We start from the raw sequence: 18,208 nt of genomic DNA on the forward strand, positions 1-18,208 counted from the left end.
CTTTGCAGGGACGAGCTCCTTCCTGGAGCCTCGGCGTTCTGAGGTCTTCTCACAAACTGAGCCAAATGCCAGCTTGGGGGGGTTCATTTCAAGAACACAGCCCAGATACAAACTCAACTCACTCAACTGTGACACATCCCTAAAAACCTAATAATCTTCTAATATCACTTTACAGAAATGTATTCCTTGCCATAACTTTAATCATGCAGATGACTTCTTACTTAAAAAGTCTTGCTTATGTTTATACTATATTCAGAAAGTTTTTATTAAATTTAAAAAATGAGATGAACTTCCTGTGTGAAACAATGTGAGAAAAGTAAAATATATGAAAATATTAGGAAACAGACTTTTTTTCAGTTTTTTTAAAAATTTATTTTGAAGACTTGTAGGTTTCCTGTCACTTCAAATATTTGATTTTTTAAGCATGCCTATCTTTTGTAATTTAAGCTTTGATTTATCCAAACTCTAACTCAGATATTCTGTGCATGGACTAGTATCCAAACCACATATTTTTCTGTCCTACAGTTTTGTAGGAGGAGGTAATTTTTTTTTCCAAAATGAATATTGCATTCTCTGAAAAGACAAAGTGAAGAAAAAAATCCCAAAAGGGTAGAAAAACATTTAAAAAGTCAAAATGAACCGTTTATAGGACAACATAAGAAACTGATACATAGTATATAGAAAAAAAGTTATTTAGAGGAGATATAAGACAGGAAGAAAGGAAAGAACTGGTACTAGTTCCATGTTCTTTGTGAGGTTTTTTCTTTTACAGCACATTAGTAAAACAAGACACAACACTGCTAACTCTCATTCCTAGTCTGGATTGTACCTTTTGCTCTCATTCTCTGCTCCTGTTAGATGGAACTTACTTTGCCTGCTGCACAAATAGCACCTGTCCATAACCTTAACCTTAGAAATACAGAAGTCCTTAGGGAAACACTCCAGCAGCATCCAAATCCCTTCTTCACTTAGGATTGGCCTATTCTGTTTATTTAAAAACTCAGAGTCATAGCTCATCCTGGGCCTTGGAAACAGATGTGCAAAGCAATCTTCTTTCAACATTGAATTAGACAACAGGTAATTACAGAGTCTTTTAACCCAGCCTTTAACCCACTAATTCTGATTGTTTCATACCCTCGGTGAGTTTCAGTCTGTATTTCCAGCCAAGATCTAGTTAAACAATCTCATTTTATACTATTTTAAAATTCAATGATGTAACACCTACCAGTAGAAAACAGCCTACCAAGAGAAAGTGATTCTATTGTGGGAAGTTTTAATGAGATTAAGAATGCTAAAAATGAAACCCCCACTTTTTATATCTTGAGATCACAATCAAACAGCCTCTCCTTGGATGTCACAATTTTATTTTTTTTTTTAATTGCACATATGACTTTCTTGATATTTCCAAAGTTCCAAGAACTGACCCATTTGGATTCCTCCAAGGAACTTTTTACTTGTCTTATATCTCCTTTGTAATCAACACTGAGAAATGTCACTTTGATTAAGCACAATTCTGAATGGCTAAGACCACAGTACAATAAATTCTCCAGAGCTATCTTTCAGAACAACTGATTGCTTTCCAGTCTTAATCCCCCAGAGTCTTATTTAATCAAAATGATGTCGCTAATTAAGGATTAAAACTTGGAATAGGGTAAAAAGAAAGGATTTTTTTTTCTTCTCTCCTATAGGCAGGTCAAGGAGGCAGAATCTGCTCTAAGGAACTAAACAGTCTCATCCACCTTTGGTAAAGCTGTCTTGTTCACTGAAGTTTGGATTTAGTTCAAAACTCTGATATTAACATAATTGGAGGAAAAAAAGAGTAGCCAGGAAAGCCACTCCCAAAGGAGTAGAGATCTGATTCACTAAGTTCTTCATTGATTCTTCAGCATTACATTATTAACATGCAAATGTGTTCAGTTTTTAATTTTAATAATTATATAGGGAAAGGAGAGAAAATAGGGAAGTTTAGGGCTTATCTCACCCTACCTTGAAGGAGAAACTTTGAGGTCCCCACTGCAACTTCTTTGATCATCACTCCACAGTTTAACCAGAAATTATAGGTGAATGCATATAGCACTTCTGTTACAGAAGTGCTAAGTAAAGCTAAATAAATATGTTATCAAAAATGTTCTTTCTGACACACTGAGATTGAAATTGTCAATATGAAAAAATATGAATTTTAAGAACCATTAAAAGAACATTTTTTCCTCAAAGTTTTCTTAAAAATTAAAAGCTTCAACCAAAACAGATTTCAAGTGGTTTATCTGATGCCGAAGCTCCACAGCAATGGAGGTGAAACAAAAAAGAGACCCTTACCACTGAGTTTTGCAGTTAGAGACTGCTAGCAAACTCATCAAATCAACAGACAATACTGCTCCATGTCATTGCTAAGTTTATTCTGATGTAAATTCTAATGCTTCATTGAATTTTGTCACTCTTAGAGAGTAAGAGCAAACATACTAAAAAAATACCTATGTTAAAAATGTTATAATGGAATAATGTTGTAACAGCAAGCAGGCTGTCAAGTCTGAGTATTTGGGCAAATCAATGAACCCTAATTCTAACTGAAAATTTCTCTAGGAGGCCAAAATAGACAGTCACCTACTCATCCTAGCAAAACGAAAACAAAAATTAGGGAAAGTTTTAACAAAATTTCTCAGAAACTCTTCTAAAATCTAAATGTTTTACAATTAACAAAATGCAAATCCCACTATCTGTAGAATTTGCCCTGTAAATCAGCAGTGAATCGAGGCAATGCTGTATCATCCCCAAGAGATAATTTGCTGTTGTTAAGTTACCAACCAGTTGAAAAAAGAAAGTAGTTCCTTCGATCCGCAGTCCTGAAGGTTGTAGGCACTTAAAGGACAAACTATAGCTCTTATGCCTCCTATTCCCAGACTAGCTGTGAGTAGTGCAACGTAGAATACTATTTTCTCCTCCTTTTTGGTTAGTGTGTGAAGAATATGCCGTTTGTCAATGTAAATATCTTCAAAGGGGAATGCCACAATTGGTAGTAGGGCTGTGCCTGGAATTGTAAAGAAATTTGTTATCTGAAATGCATTAGAATCAGACTATAAGATTATTTTAAGAATTTATGTTGAAAAACTACATGAAAAATAAAAGGTGCAAGACAGAGGAGTGCAACAAGGGAGAGTCTTAATTCTGTAGAGTGCCAGCACCTTTCTGGATGTCACTATATAGATTAATGCAAGACCACTAAGGGCCTACAAGAAAATAATCTTCCTCTGCAATTCTTGTAAGGATTCGGGTTCTTCAATCAAGTGAAGAGCTCTCTCTGGAAATGCAACTCCTCTCACTGGCATACCCCATTACCTGAGCATACAGAATAGTAGCTCTCCACTTGCCAGATGGCAACAGTGAAAACATGTAACTTCATCTGATCAACCATTGATCAGCCAAAAAAAAAAAAAAAATCAAAATAACCTCAGTGGTGGAGTGGTTTTTACATCTTATTTAAATAGTGGAATTTTAATTATAATAATAACTTAGCTACTACATTCTTAAACTTGTGGAAAATTCTTTTTTCCTGCTGCAGCCTCATGGAAAATCAATGATTTTCAGAAACTTTACTTAAATTTACCACCTCTGGTCTACAAAGCAAGTCTTTCAGCTTGATTCTCCACATTATAATTGGAGCCTTAACTCAAAATAGGTCAACATCACAACCATTACCCATGACTGAAACTACGATTGTGCTTTAAACTCTTACATGAGCAGAGTTTGATGATGTATCTTGCAAAAAAGATCTGGTTACCATAATACCTGAATACATCTCATTCTGTTTGTGTCATCAGTCTTCTGTTTCAAAATATGCATTGAAAGGACAAGTGGCAGAAGGATATTACAAACCAGAAGCCCATGGGAGAAACACTAGAACACAACACCAATCATTTGCAACAAACAGGCTGCTTGCACAATGGTTTTGTGATCAGCTCAAGAACATTTCAGGAATGAATTTGATTTTTTTTCCCTTACTTTGTTGCATGTCTAAATAACAACATGGCTGGCTAGAGCAGAAATCAGACTTGATTATGCTCACACAACTAAACCAACTACAAAGTACTTCTATCAGCCTTAAGTCAACAGAATAATCACCAGCTGTGAAACGTGCTAATTGCTAAAGAATATTCATGCTTAGTCTGAACAGTGCTTTTACATAAAAGAGCTCTAGACTAACAGGTGGGAAAGATTCTGAATATGCTAACAAAAAGCATTAAGGCAAAGTTTATTTCTACTGGTATGTGTGTAGATATATCTCTGTCTCTTGACAAAATGCAAGTGTCATATACCTTTACATACAATAAAATCTTAATGCCAGCTGCTAGGAAACTGTTTCCAAACTCCTTCTCAAACTCTCTCTCCAACTATAGCTGTACATTTGCCACAAACATAAATCATCTTAGGTTCTTGTTAAATGGAGCAAATTTAGGAGTTGGGCACCCATGTTCTGAGTAGCTAAGCCACTTTAGAGGAGTCAAGTTTGTGTACCACCTACCCACAAGATGCACTTGCAAATGTTCCTTAGTCTTGGTCAAAGCACTGTCTCACAAGAGGATATCAGCAAAACTATTGCAGTGCACTTTGCAGAGGAAAAAACAAGTAATTAGCTGTTAGGGAGGGAGGGGACAAAGTTGAAGATAACTGCCAGCTTTCAAACACACTTCTCAACAATGCATTTCTGCGACAGAATTACTAAAACACGAAAGAGTCACCAAGGCATCACCTACCTAGGAAGTGAAGAAACATGCAGATGCACACCAGCTTGATTCTCCCCACAAGGCATTCAGCAAGCCAGCCAACCAGGACTGGTGTCAACATGGAGGTGCCCACAAAGCACATATTGACAATAGCTGCCTGGTAGTTGCGATAGCCAAGTCTGACAGTGCAGAAGAGGATCATGTTGCAGACGATGCCAAAAAACGTGAATCTCTCGCACAGCTCCACCAGCAGCATACAAATAGCCTCTTGGAGCTTCTTCTCAGACTGAGACAGATCTCCAGCATGGTTGCTTCTCCCAGGTGATGGTCTCCGTTCCTTTTCAGCAGTGTGGTTCAGAAGTTGTTTGTCTTCCATATCTTTTCTCTTTGCGTCGGGCATGCTTGTGTTTTTTTAAGTCCAACTGAGTAGAGCAACTGAAGTTACAGGTTACACTTCTGTTCTCCTTCAGTGTAATTAGCAAACTCGTAAGACTCTTTGCTTTGAATTCCACATGTCACCACTACAATTTCTTAGGGCACCTGTCACTTCTGTGACATAACATACAGGATGAAAGAGTATTTAAAAAAATAAAAAAATAAAAAAACCCAGAACTATATTAATATTTCAGATGCTAAATTTAGCATCACTCAGAATCTCAATCTGTTTATTTAATTAGTACATTTGAGGGTGAACAAAATTATTCACCAGAATTCTACTACCTATTAAATTATGAGAATACAATATGGCATGTACAACCCTATCAGTATGTTAAAGATAGAAGTTTAAATACACAGGAAAGCTAACATCTTTAGAAGAACACAAAGAACAGATCAGGAAAATAATTAGGTTAAAATAATCTGATAGTTTAATTAGGCAACAAGTGAAAAACTGCAAGAAGAGATAAAGAGATTTTGTTTTAAGGTTAACAACATCTATTCATTAATCCATTTCTCGGTATTTTTTGTTGAAATACAGTTAAAGTTAACTATAAAAATAAGTAATGCTGCTACATTCAGGTTAGAAAAACAATTTTTAAAAGAAAGAGTAATGCATTAGCAAGGAAAAAGAAAAAAATCTAAAAAGCAATGCAAAAAGCAACCTAAACCAAAACTGTTTCCATAGCCAGATATTGTACTACACTGCAACATAATGGGCCAGGGCACAGATTATGTATTTTCTCAGATCAACCAAACACCATCAGCAGCTTGAAAAGAAATTAAGAATGGACAAACTTACAAAGCTTTATAATGCTGTAGCCACCTTATTCACAAAGAAGTCTGCAGATTTCCTAGACCAGTTACTCCATTTTGTGGAGCTTATCAAGGGCACTAACACCTGTGCAAAATGCTCCCAACTAAGAATGAGAAGCATTCTGCAGTTATTTAGCACCAATCCAAATGCATACACATGTTACAAGAAGCAGTAAATCAGGCCTGTTTCTCTAAATAGAGCTTTCAACACCTCTGCTGGCATGTTTTTGAGACATAGGCTCTGTTGCTTGTTCCCATCTGTCCATATAACTGCTGAAATTTTACCCCTTCAGATCTATTTAGCCTATAAGAACTCCAACATCCTAAACCAGATGCACAATAACATATAACCAATGTGGATAAAGATAGATGGAAAAGGCAGAAGAAAGGGTCTCTGAATGGTGCTGTGTAGTTTTGGTTTACTTCCTTGGCTTGCTTTTAAAGGAACTGTGATTCACACATAAAGCCCAGAAACTCTGAAGTTTACATTTAAGTAGCAATAGATAGGTCCCCAAAACAATTCTGAAATATATTTTTTTAATCTAGTATGAGTCTAAAACAAGAACTCAGACACCAAAGAATTTATAGTTTTCAGAGACATCCACTTAGGGAAGAAAACTGCTGTTACTTGTAACATGCCAAGAGCTATTTATCTGTGGTAGCTAAAATGATCTCAACCTAGCTTCTCCATCAAAGTCTAACGAAGCCAATTCACCAATCAAAACAGAAGAAATTATAGTATTGTGACTAAAAAGCATATATAACTTCTGTTGCATGAAGATACTCTTAGATAACTATTCATGGAAAAAATCTTTTTTTTTCTTTAAGGAAAAATGACCCTATTTTACAATCAGACTAAAAACATCAAGATAAATACACTCCTGATCCTATAAATATTTCAGTGTAAAATAGTTCAGATTCAAACAAATTATTTTTCTTCAGAGTGTAAAGTTTACCTGTTCTCATGGGTGCTAGCAATTCAAAGGAAATCATATAAAAGGAACTGGTAGTGACAGCAGGGTTAATAGCCAAGATGGATGTGTCTTAGTCCTCATGTAGCTCCATTTACTCTAATCTTGGGTTGTAAACTAGAAAAGAGAAATAATTGAGTGATCCTTATAAATGCCATAGAAAGTGGGAAGTGGGTGATTCGAATTGTTAATTTCTAATTACAGTTTCATGTGACTCAGGTGAGTGTGGTTGTTACAATAATCACAGATCACAATCAGTAAATGAGTTAACATGCTCAGTGCTAGAAGAACATACATCTTGAATATGTTGTTTATTGATTGAGTCCTGCAGCAATTATAGGTGGCCGATCTAATTATTTTACCTGTTTTTAGTTGAATCACCTGGCATCCATTTGCTTTATTCTTCATACACAAGGTAGTAGGACAGTATAATGCCTGATGAAAACCTCTATTACTTGTTTTAACATATCTAAAGCTCTATATACACGTAAGACCTTAGGAACCAGCTGCATCCAGTAACTGCTATTTCAAAATCCAGCTCTTCTGGCTCTGTCTGCCAGTAAGGACTTCCTATATTTTTTTTAAACAAATTCTAAAATGATAACTTTCAAAATGTGGCAGTCAGATCTTGGAGGTTTATAAAAATACTTGCTCTCATATAACAGTACCAGCTCACTAGAGGTCTGGCCATTAATAAAAGAGTTGCTACCTGGTAGTGTATCAACCGAGATAGAAGGTTACTTCTACTAATATTAGAACCTATAAATTAGCATTATGCAAGTGAAGTAAGTTAGATAGGTTGGAACTGAAATTTTCTTCTAATTTATTCTGACAGGTGACAGTTGTCAGGCTTTTTATTATGGGGGCAGTTCACTGAAACTGAAGAGGCAGAACTTCAGTGTCCAGCACAACAGCTCCTCAGGACAAAAGGTAGTAATGGCTCTGGACCTCTGTTTATGTTCTAGAAGGGTCATTGTCTCTCAAGTTTTAGCAAATTTAATTCAGCTTTACTTTTTTTTTTTTTTTAAGAACATGTGAGGTGTTACCTCTCATCACAGCAGCAGCTGTGTTCTCTGCCAAATATCTGGGGGGAAAAACATAATTGACATGGACCGACAATGCAACACAATGATTTTGACACTGTAAATAAAAAAATTACACAGGTCAAATCTTTCTACTTATCACCAGGATTCCCATTAACTTTCACGGGTTGAGAAGTTGGTTCAATGAGCACTGGCCTGAGGACTGCAATTTCAAAGTCAGAAGAAAGGCAAAGCAAAAGCTCTGGGCAAAAGCATTTTCAAACAGAGGCAAACATGCCTGGGGTCTGCTGCCTGATGGTGTAAACACAGGATCAAGGTGGGAGGTTGAGCAGGAAGCCACAGTAAAGAAACACAGTTAGAAGCTGGATGACAGAAAGACAAAGCAGGAAAATGCTGCAAAGAAAAGTTTGGAGGAATGCTTCTGGCACCAAGTGTCTTGCTACAGCTCCAGGTAACTAATTGGAAGAGTTGCAAGGTTAGTGGCAGAAAAAGAGATGTGGTAAATGCACAGGCTGTGACTAGACTTCATGCTTTTCAAAATCACCACTTAAATTTAATTCTCTTATGCATATGAGGTGCCCGTGCTGAAGGGCACCTGACCATCACTTTCTGCAGCTACTGCTCCTGCCAGCTTTTGTCTTGTGCAATGTGTGGCATCAGAGAAAGGGTCAGGTACTCTGATATTAGGTATATCCTTCTCTCTTTTTTCCTTCCCTGCAGATACATCTGTAGTTGGGGGGAAATCAACAAGTACAAAATATGACATAAAAAAAAGGTATAAAAAAATAGGTACTAGAAGCTGTAGTCTTGCACAGGTTGGAGATGACCTGCCACTTGTGAATGCGCTTCACAGGGCTTCAAAATAGCTGTAAGGACAGAGTTTACCTGTAGAAGGGTTAACTGTAGAAGAAAAAGTTCATATTAAAAATATATATATTTAACTTATAATACAAACTTTCTTTGTCTTTCTCTTATCAGCTTTTTTTTTCCTTTTTGTCTCTCTTTTAGCTTTCAATTTAGAAAACATCTTCTTTTATGTGTCCAATATCTATTTCACAGGTGAATAATACAACTTCTCCTATTTAAGATGTTACCTTGGATTATCATTTTAGTGATTTCTTCACTTCCTGTCACTGCAGTCTCAGAGTATTCTTGCTGCTGTGCAGATAGTCTTGGATCAGAAGTGGGAAAGAATATGACAGTGCTTCTATTGGAGTTCACAGCACTTATTACCCGTCTTTGGTGCTTCTGAAGAACTTCATCAGCATCAGTAAAAATTCTAACTAATATTTGTCTGACTACATACCAGAAAAACAAATTCATGCAAAACCCAAGTGCTCTGTGAAGAATGTAAAAGGCCAGTTAAGAAACTGAAATGTAGTCACTGGGAGGCTGAGAAAGCTCGTTTGTGAAATTTGTTGGGTTAGCAAAATTACTCAAATAAAATTGTCTTGTATTTAACATCTGTTAAATGTTACAGAAGTACACTTTAAGGGCTGAAAAAGAGCATCTATCAAATAAAATGTTATTAAAATTACTGATTATTTGGGAAATGCTCTGGGAATTTCTAGGACTATGGCACCCCATCATGTTTGAATAATGTTATTTTCCTTTTGGTAAGCATTCTTGAAAAACCTTCCATGCTTCAGTCAGCTGTAATCAGGAACTTTAGCCTAGTTGTGACTTGTTGCAGGATAGATGTAATGTCTGTCTTGTTCCATGGCAACTTTTTTCTGTGAAAGTGCAAGATCAGGATGGAACTTTCAATTTAGGGAAAAGCTGTATTTTAAGAAATAATTTTTTTTATTTTTTCTTATGTAGTCATAATTAAAAAGCTATTTTTTCTACTTCAGTCTGCCAAAAGGTAACACACCAAGAAAGAGTTCCTCTGTCAAGGATGCCCAAGAGGTCCTGGTAGACACTGCAGACAGGACCTCTTCTGCAAAAAGCTTTATTTTCTCTGCTTGCCCTATAAAAGCCAACTGTAGCCATTTCTCTCTAAATTCTACTTTTTCCCTAGTGAAGTTTTTTCTTTTTCCTTCTCCTGTTTAAGCAGGGAGTACAACTTAATCACAGAACAGTCAGGAAACAAAACTTCCATGTTTTTTTCCAAAGTATCTCAACAAGTGCAAGAAGAAGAAAGCAGAAGACACAAACATACTGGAGAAAATCCAGTAAAGGGCATGAAGATGAGAAGACTGAAGCATCTTGCATATAAACAGAGGCTGGGAGAGCTAAGACTGTTCAGTCTTGAGAAGAGAATGCTCAGCAGGATCATATTAATACATGGAAATACCCAAAGGGAGGGTGCAAATGGGATGGAGCCAGTCTCTTTTCACATGCTCTGTTACAGGAGAAAAGCCAATGGGCACAAGATAAAACACAAGGAACTCAATTTAAACAAATGGGGAAAATGACTTGTGGTTTTTCAAACACCCAAAGAGGTTGTCTAAAAAGGTTGGGCAGTCCCCATCCTTGGAGATATTCAAAACCCAACTGGATACAGCACTAAGCAACCTGCTGTAACAGACTCTGCATTTAGTAGTTCAGTGGACAAGACAATTGCCAGAGTTGTTTTCCAACTTCAACTGTTTTGTGATTCTGAACAGCCACAGTAAATACTTTGCCACTGCAGAATCTAAGATGACAGAGGAAAAAAATGTTTCTTGCCCAGTTGCTGGGTATGCCCTCTATCAGTGAGAAAGGTCTGCTATTTTTTTTTTTTTTTTTCAGAGAGATGGTTTTAAAATTGCTGATCCTCAAACTTTTGCTGTAAGTACAAATTATTTTGGCACAATTACTCTGTTCCTTCAAACCACACATTTTACTTTGGGGATTTTGTTCAAACATATATAATTATCTATGCTAAGAAGTTTTTCATATGTTCTAAGGCTTTTGTCTTCTTGCACCTAGTTGACAGTTTTATAATTCAGGAGTAATTGAATTGCAATTATTTTTCATGATGCATGGGATGGTTTTACATCACATTGTTGGCAGATATTCTTTATGATGTCGTTTGGTCTAATGGGAAAATTAGAAGTAGCTCTATCATATAGAAAGATGGCTTTTTAGTGTCACATTATAGTTTGTAGATGGCATTCAGGATATTTTCTTCTGACATATAGATTTTTAGGTAGAGACTGAAATGAGATTCTAAAGTATGGTTCATAGTTGAGACAATATTATCTGTACATCCAAGATGATTTCAACTATTCTTCCATAGTGACAGTTCATTTATATTCAAGTCCATTTAGTAGACTGTGGTTATTATTCTAAATAATGCATATATAAGTACCATGTGATGGCAGAGTCTCTCCTCTAAATTCATCCCTGATCCAATGTAACTGGTTTCAGAGAGGCCAGGAAAAGATGTCAGCATGTTTTTTAGAAGCAAATTTTCATCAGAACAGGGGATTGACAGTAGATCTCCCAACTCACTGAAGAACTTTCTAACCACTGCAAGGCTCAGGTAGTTTCTTAATCTCTCCTGCTGAATCTGTATCACCTTGTGTAAAGCTTTATGAGTTGTAGAAAAGCTGACTTTGTAACCTAGAGATCAGGGCTGCTCTTCTGGAATTTGGGGAGGGGCAAATTCAAGGTCCTGGGTCACTGAATAGATGGTTATGTCTACAAAATAGATAGTCCTCAACAGACGAAAGAAAGCACTATGTGAGAAAAGATCAGTTTGGCACATTGGATATAGACTGGTAGAAAATAAGAGCTGAATGCTAGAATCACTAGAGCATCCTTTTACAAAGGGAAAAGGAAAACTTCAGTTTTTCTTCAGTTTTTCTGTTCAGTTTCGTCCACAAAAAAACATTTGGAACCTCACACATTTTCATGGGATGGGTTAATGATCATATGAAACCCAGATCATCTGTCCATATAAAATTCTCATAAGCAGATGATCGCATAAAAGTTGATATCAAAATTTTTCAGATAGCCATCTTGAAACCTTTTTTATTTCCCTCATCTGTTCATACATATTTCTGCCTTGTAAACTGGTACAGGAAAGAGCATAATATAACTTGATTTATTCAGCTGTACACTTAAATTTCCAAAAGCTGAAAACTGTGTGAAATACTACAGACTCTGTCAACAGTATCTTACGGAGATTGATTAAGGGAGAAACGGGCAGAATTAAAATGCATATCTATGTAAGGGGCAACATTCTCCCATCAAAATTGGTTTTCAGTCTTTATGAAAGGTGTCAGCATTGCCAGCAGGTCAGAGGAGGTGATCCTTCCACTCTTTTGGAAGTTGGCACCAATGAGGGGAGAGTACTTGGGTACAATTTCCTCTATTGTCAGCAGTTTGCCTAAAATGAGTACAACTGAAGTTACACTCCTAACTGGGTGGTATCTCCAGCAGAACTGTTTCAAAATTAGCTCTTTGTTTTGCAGTAAAGACAGGCAGGTTGAAATTTTGTACCAAGCATGATCCAAACAAAGGTTTATTTTTATTAGTTTTCTAATGCTTTCAGGGTATATATGAGCTGAACTGAAATCTGAACCTGATCTGAACTGAAACCATGAGTCTGAACAGGTCTTGGCGAGTTTGGATCGTCATGTGATGTCCCAAGTGTAGGCACTTTTTAAAGCTTTCTCTGATGTTCAACATTTAATGTGGAAGCCACATGCATCTTCTAAAGTGAGAAGTCATGGGTTCTTTTTCTCCTCTGGCACACAAAGACATCAGACCCTCTATGTCACTTGCATTTAACCATTGTAATGACCTTTGACTGGTGCCCCAACACACTGACCTAGCAAGCTACAAGTGAAAATGCTACTGCTGGGATCCAATCTAGCATAAGAAAGGGTAAATATGTAGCTTCAGTTGCACTTTTAATTATGGAAATAAACCAAAGGTCTCATAGAATCATAGAATTGGCTGGGTTGGAAGGGACCTCAGAGATCATCAAGTCCAACCCTTGATCCACTACCGGTGCAGTTACCAGACCATGGCACTGAGTGCCACATCCAGTCTCTTTTTAAATATCTCCAGGGATGGAGAATCCACTACTTCCCTGGGCAGCCCATTCCAATCCCTGATCACCATCTCTGTAAGGAAATTCTTTCTAATATCCAACCTAAACCTCCCCTGGCACAACTTGAGACCATGCCCATGAGACCATGTTCATAGCATACGAAAGACAATACAATGCAGGTTCAGCTTTTAACCTTTTTTTTTTCTGAGTCTTTTGAATCCGATGTGAAGAAAAGTGAGCCTGAATAAGAATCTAGATTTAAAATCCCTTGGAATGAGACTCAGCCTTAATTTGAAATAGACAGGTCATTAGGAGTTTCCCTACTTGCTAAGGAGGTTTGTATCATCTTACTTCCCTGTGTTTAGATGTAGGCATATATGTATCCTAATAATCATCTGTCTTTTTGTTTATCCTCTTCTTGTATGGCCTAGGAAGATCATAAAGTGACTAAAGGCCACCCTCCCCACATAGCTGAAGGATAAAGGTCTACAGATGTACATATACACATTTTTTTCCTTTCAACCCTTCTGAACTCTGATTTTCAAAGGCAGACAGTTGATGTTTTAGAAATAATTCTGGGGAATTCCATGCATGACTTCTGAAAGCACAGGCTGTGTGCAGCAGCAGGTCACATAAACTGCTTTATTTTGTTTCCAATTAAGTCAGATGAAGCTTGGGATTGCATATAATTTTCAGTCAGTGGCATGGGCCATAAAATCTCCATTTTCTCTTCCTGGTCATTCCTTTTTCTAGTACCCTTGTACCAAAGTTTGAGAATGGCACTGCACAGAGGCTTAACTCTCACCACATCTGCCTCTAAGAATTTTATAGCCTCCAAATTTCAGCCCAGTAGCACAAAGGAACCTTAGGAAAAGACAGAATCATGAGTCCAGATACGAGTCTTGATACAAGAGTGATGTTCCTTATTAGAAGTGCTCAGCACCTCTAGTCTTTACATCAATCCACAAATGCTGTGGCTGCTTAGTGCCTAAGGAAAGGCATGGGATGTACTCAGACACCAATATTCTGGCACAGATACCTCCAGATTTCAACACAACCAAACTCCTCAGCTGATTGCTAATGAGTTTCACTAATGCTGTATTAAATGCTGTCCATCTAGTGCTTTCTTCCCACAGTCCTTAAAGAGGACTCCAAGTGCACTGGAGATGTTAAGTACACTATAGACAGGCAAAAAGAGAAGGAAACCTTGGATTCATTCATTTTGTCTCTGAATTTCATTAGTGAGATGGAGTAAAACACAGTATTAAACCACCATGCAGTTTATAATAAAGTATCCTGAGTTATCTTTTAAATATCATAAGGCAGCCTGTATGCTACTGATTTATTACTGGAGACAAGACAGACCAGTGTCAGTTTTGTGATACAAATGATCTGGCTGTCATTTCAAACAAAGCATGTTCTTTTATGAAAAGTTCCTTGTTTTAAAACAGTGCATAGAAAAAGGAGAGGGACACCAGATATCATCTCCGTAGAGAGTAAAATCAGTACAAAAATATTTTTGAGAACATGGCTAAGGAAGAAGCACGATTTTAAAGGCCCACTAACGCTCTCAGTAGAGGGTGCCCAGCTGCCTCAGGAAGGTGATTTTGAAAATCAGCAAATGTTATGAGGCTCAGAGGGTGTTCAATAGCTTAGGTTGAGGATGTGTCAGAGTAGGGAAATATATTTTGTTAATGTGTGAGCAGCATCTGTATTCAATTTCTCTAGATGTCTTGCCAATGCCTTGCCATAGTGGGTAAAAAAAAAGTCTGGTCATGAACTTCCACTTAAACAGAGTGACTTAACATTTTGCAACTTCAGCTATTGTTCAACCTGAGTGATTTTTCACTTAAACAGATTAAAGAAGGTCCACATAATCCTTCCAATGATGGAACTGGTAGGTACTGTGATGTCTGTTCCAGGGTAGTGATGTTTTCAGCTGCAAAGGAACGCCCCTCAAATACTGAGATCCATACATCGTGTAGCTCTATAACCAGCTGTACTTCTGGCTTGGTGGCTTGAATACACTTTTTCCTGATCACTTATGGCAATTAAAAAATAGCACTGAATTTCCAAAACTATATTATTCCCACCTAAATTTCAGTCTATGAGGTCTGAATTTGTATTTGGAACTATTGTTTTCAATTCACACTTAAAAATATATTTTATAACCATCAATGGCTGTTACACCTGCTATTCAGTGCTCACACAGAATTCTTGTCATATTCAACATAAGAACTGCCTGCAATATTTGTGCAGCCTTCAAAGAAGGGAAGTAATTTAACAGAATGAAAACCAGAATAATTATTATTAACTTTATTTAAACTTGATACAACTTTAAGATTAGGAGTTGTTGTTTTTTAAATGCTGGAATTGAACTCTCACTCAATTTCAGGATAGAAATATGATTGTTTACATGGGAAACACAGTATCTAAAATTAATCCTCCCCCATTTTGAGACATGCAATATAATACATTTTGAAAAATTCATTTTTCAGATAGGTGCGCTTTAATGTGTGCATCCAAAACAATATAATCAGACCAAATAGCTTTATCAAAGATAGCAATTCAAAGCTTTTAGTGAAAATGCATCACAAATGCTTACACTTAGAAATTCTCTTTGTAAGATTGTGTTTACAGACTCTGCCACAATAGGTAAAAGAACAAAAATATCTTTGATGATTTAGCAGGGAAAAGGGTAGTACTGAAAAAGAGATGAGAAAGAATGAGATGCAAGACACTATTGAAAAATAATTGATACCGTTACAGGAAGAAAGACTAAACTCTAAAAGAAAGACTGAGAGGGAATAATAATAAAATAAATTTGGTGTTAGGTGTTCACAGTTTTCAATTAGGTACATAAGCATTTGTACATCAGTAAAGTTTTGTCACATCAATGCTACACATTGACCTAATACCGCATTCGGGTTTCTCAGTTTTTCTCCCTGTTGCTTTCTCCTTGACAGACTTTGAAGATCTTAGATAGGAAATCTCTTAGTGAGACGTATATCAAGTAATTATATTTGTGCCAGAAGAGATGAAGGTGGAGGAATGCAAACCATATTTTGGTTATCACACCAGGATCTGACAGGGAAAGAAAAGAAAAGGGACACCCTAATATCCTTCCTAGTTCCTCTGGACAACTTGGAATGGTGAAGGAGAAGCCTACATGCCAAGTGATGCACAAGGGGACCACATGGGCTGCACTTTTTAACAGTGATACAGCCACATTACCAAAATGCTTACTTTTCTCCATGTGTAACGGTGAGCCTGAAATTTAGAGGGGAGACCTCAGGTTGTAACAGAAAGAAGTTTGGAACTGACTCAAGAAATCAGTCTGCACAGACGTAAAAGGAAACGAAACCTCAGCACCTTGTAGAGTTTTAGTAAAGATCATCCTTATTTTTTACTACTATGGTATCTGTCTATCTGTGATATGCAATTCCCTTCAATCCCCTTTCCTAAACAAAACATCTCAATGTGCTTGAAAGGAGAGAAGGACCTTAGGACAAACCTTTTAAAAATACCAATATTTAAACTTCAGAAGACCTGTGAAAATCTGCTCAGTCTTTTATTTTATTTTTTCTTCTCTTCCTGGATTCTGAATAGTCTTTAATTAAAAATAAAATTTGTTAATAATCTCAAAGCACAAGCTGGATTTACTCTGGTGATAATTGCCATGAGATGAGAGTTTCTGTAAAACTCAGCTTTACTTTCTTGCAGAATATGGAAAGTGCGGAGTGAATGAAGTGGAGGCAAAGACTACTGCTAACCCCAGATGCTAAGCTGAGCAAATAAGGTTGGCTTCTACTTCTTCCTTCTAGTCTCCACCTTTTTTCTTTTGCTGTGATTTCTCTCCCCCCAACTATTTCTCTGCCCTGCTGCTATTTTTACTTATCTCCAATTTAACCTGGCCTTTATTTACTTTTTTCTATCCTGCACACTCTCATTATTCCTTTGCAGAAAGCAGCAGGAACTGAGATTTCTGTATCATTATTCCTCTTCAGCCTGTTTCCAGACTCCTTTTGTTATCACTACTTTTTTCTTCATTTTCCCTTTCTGCAGTTTTGCTGCCTGTGCTTTCAAGGCGGGGTGGAGAAGTAAAGAAAATGTAAAAAAATATAGAAGCTACTGAGAATTTATTCTCTTAGAATATGCCACTTTCTTAAAAATGGAACAATTACACTACATGGCTCTAGATTAGAAAAAAAAACAAAACATGGTTGTCGGGCTAGACTTGTGAAAAGGTTTCCTGACTTGCTTCTTGCCACTTCCACACCTGCTTCAAGTCAGGAGTGACAGATGTTCCAGACTCTACATCTCTTTAAACATCTACCAGGGCTGGAATCCTCAGGCCCAGAGTTGAAACACACCAACATGGCTGTTTCCATTAATGAGAACTTAAAAATGTTTGGATATTCTTCCAAAGTTGCCACAAACTCAATTTGAAATACTAACTCCATGAAGTTGAATTATTTTTTTTTAGCCCTTTCCACACTGCAGTCTGTGTGGGGCTAGCTGAGGCATTTCGGGAAGGACATTTTTCTCTTCCATGTTCCAGTGCCCAGAGCCCAGCAGCTTCTGCTGGCCCAAAGCACTAAACCCAGCAACAAGGTTTGCAGGTGCTGTCTGCAGTCTGGCCCATGCATTGCGGTAGAGAGGGAATGGAGCATGCACTGTGCAAAGGGAATCTTCTGAAGATTCTGGTGCTACAAATCCAACAATCATAGAATCATAGAACTGGCTGGGTTGGAAGGGACCTCAGAGATCATCAAGTCCAGCCCTTGATCCACTACCACTGCAGTTACCAGACCATGGCACTGAGTGCCACATCCAGTCTCTTTTTAAATATCTCCAGGGATGGAGAATCCACTATTTCCCTGGGCAGCCCATTCCAATGTCTGATCACCCTCTCCGTAAAGAAATTCTTTCTAATATCCAACCTAAATATCCTAATATCCTGATATCCTTCCAGGACATACAAACTGAGAGTTCAGAGGAATGATGAGTTACTAAATACATGCATTTTTAACATACTTAGAAAGTATTACAAGAGATGAGGGAGGCACCTCTGCTTCCAGTGCCATTCCGTGATTTCAAGGCTACATTCTGTAGAAGACTTGCAATAAGTTTGTCTCCTAGATTACCATACCCCTCTAGATGAAAATAAACACTGAAATCTGTTCAGATTTTACATGTGCTTATTTTTGATAAAGCACATAACTTAGTCTGGCTCTT

At 37.2% G+C, this 18,208-nt stretch overlaps 1 protein-coding gene across 1 annotated transcript in view; it reads right to left on the reverse strand.

Annotated features, from left to right (window-relative positions):
* Window positions 1-5,118, reverse strand: part of SLC15A5 (solute carrier family 15 member 5) — a 36,067-nt gene extending 30,949 nt beyond the window's left edge. The window contains exons 1-2 of the mRNA XM_071739111.1: window positions 4,749-5,118; window positions 2,803-3,025 (exon numbers count right to left, since the gene is read on the reverse strand). Coding sequence (XP_071595212.1) covers window positions 2,803-3,025; window positions 4,749-5,118 — 593 coding nt within the window. The remainder of the gene's footprint in view (window positions 1-2,802; window positions 3,026-4,748) is intronic.
* Window positions 5,119-18,208: the final 13,090 nt, after the last annotated feature.

This window comes from Heliangelus exortis, chromosome 1 (genome assembly GCF_036169615.1).
Source record: "Heliangelus exortis chromosome 1, bHelExo1.hap1, whole genome shotgun sequence".
In the NCBI taxonomy this organism is placed as follows: domain Eukaryota; kingdom Metazoa; phylum Chordata; class Aves; order Apodiformes; family Trochilidae; genus Heliangelus; species Heliangelus exortis.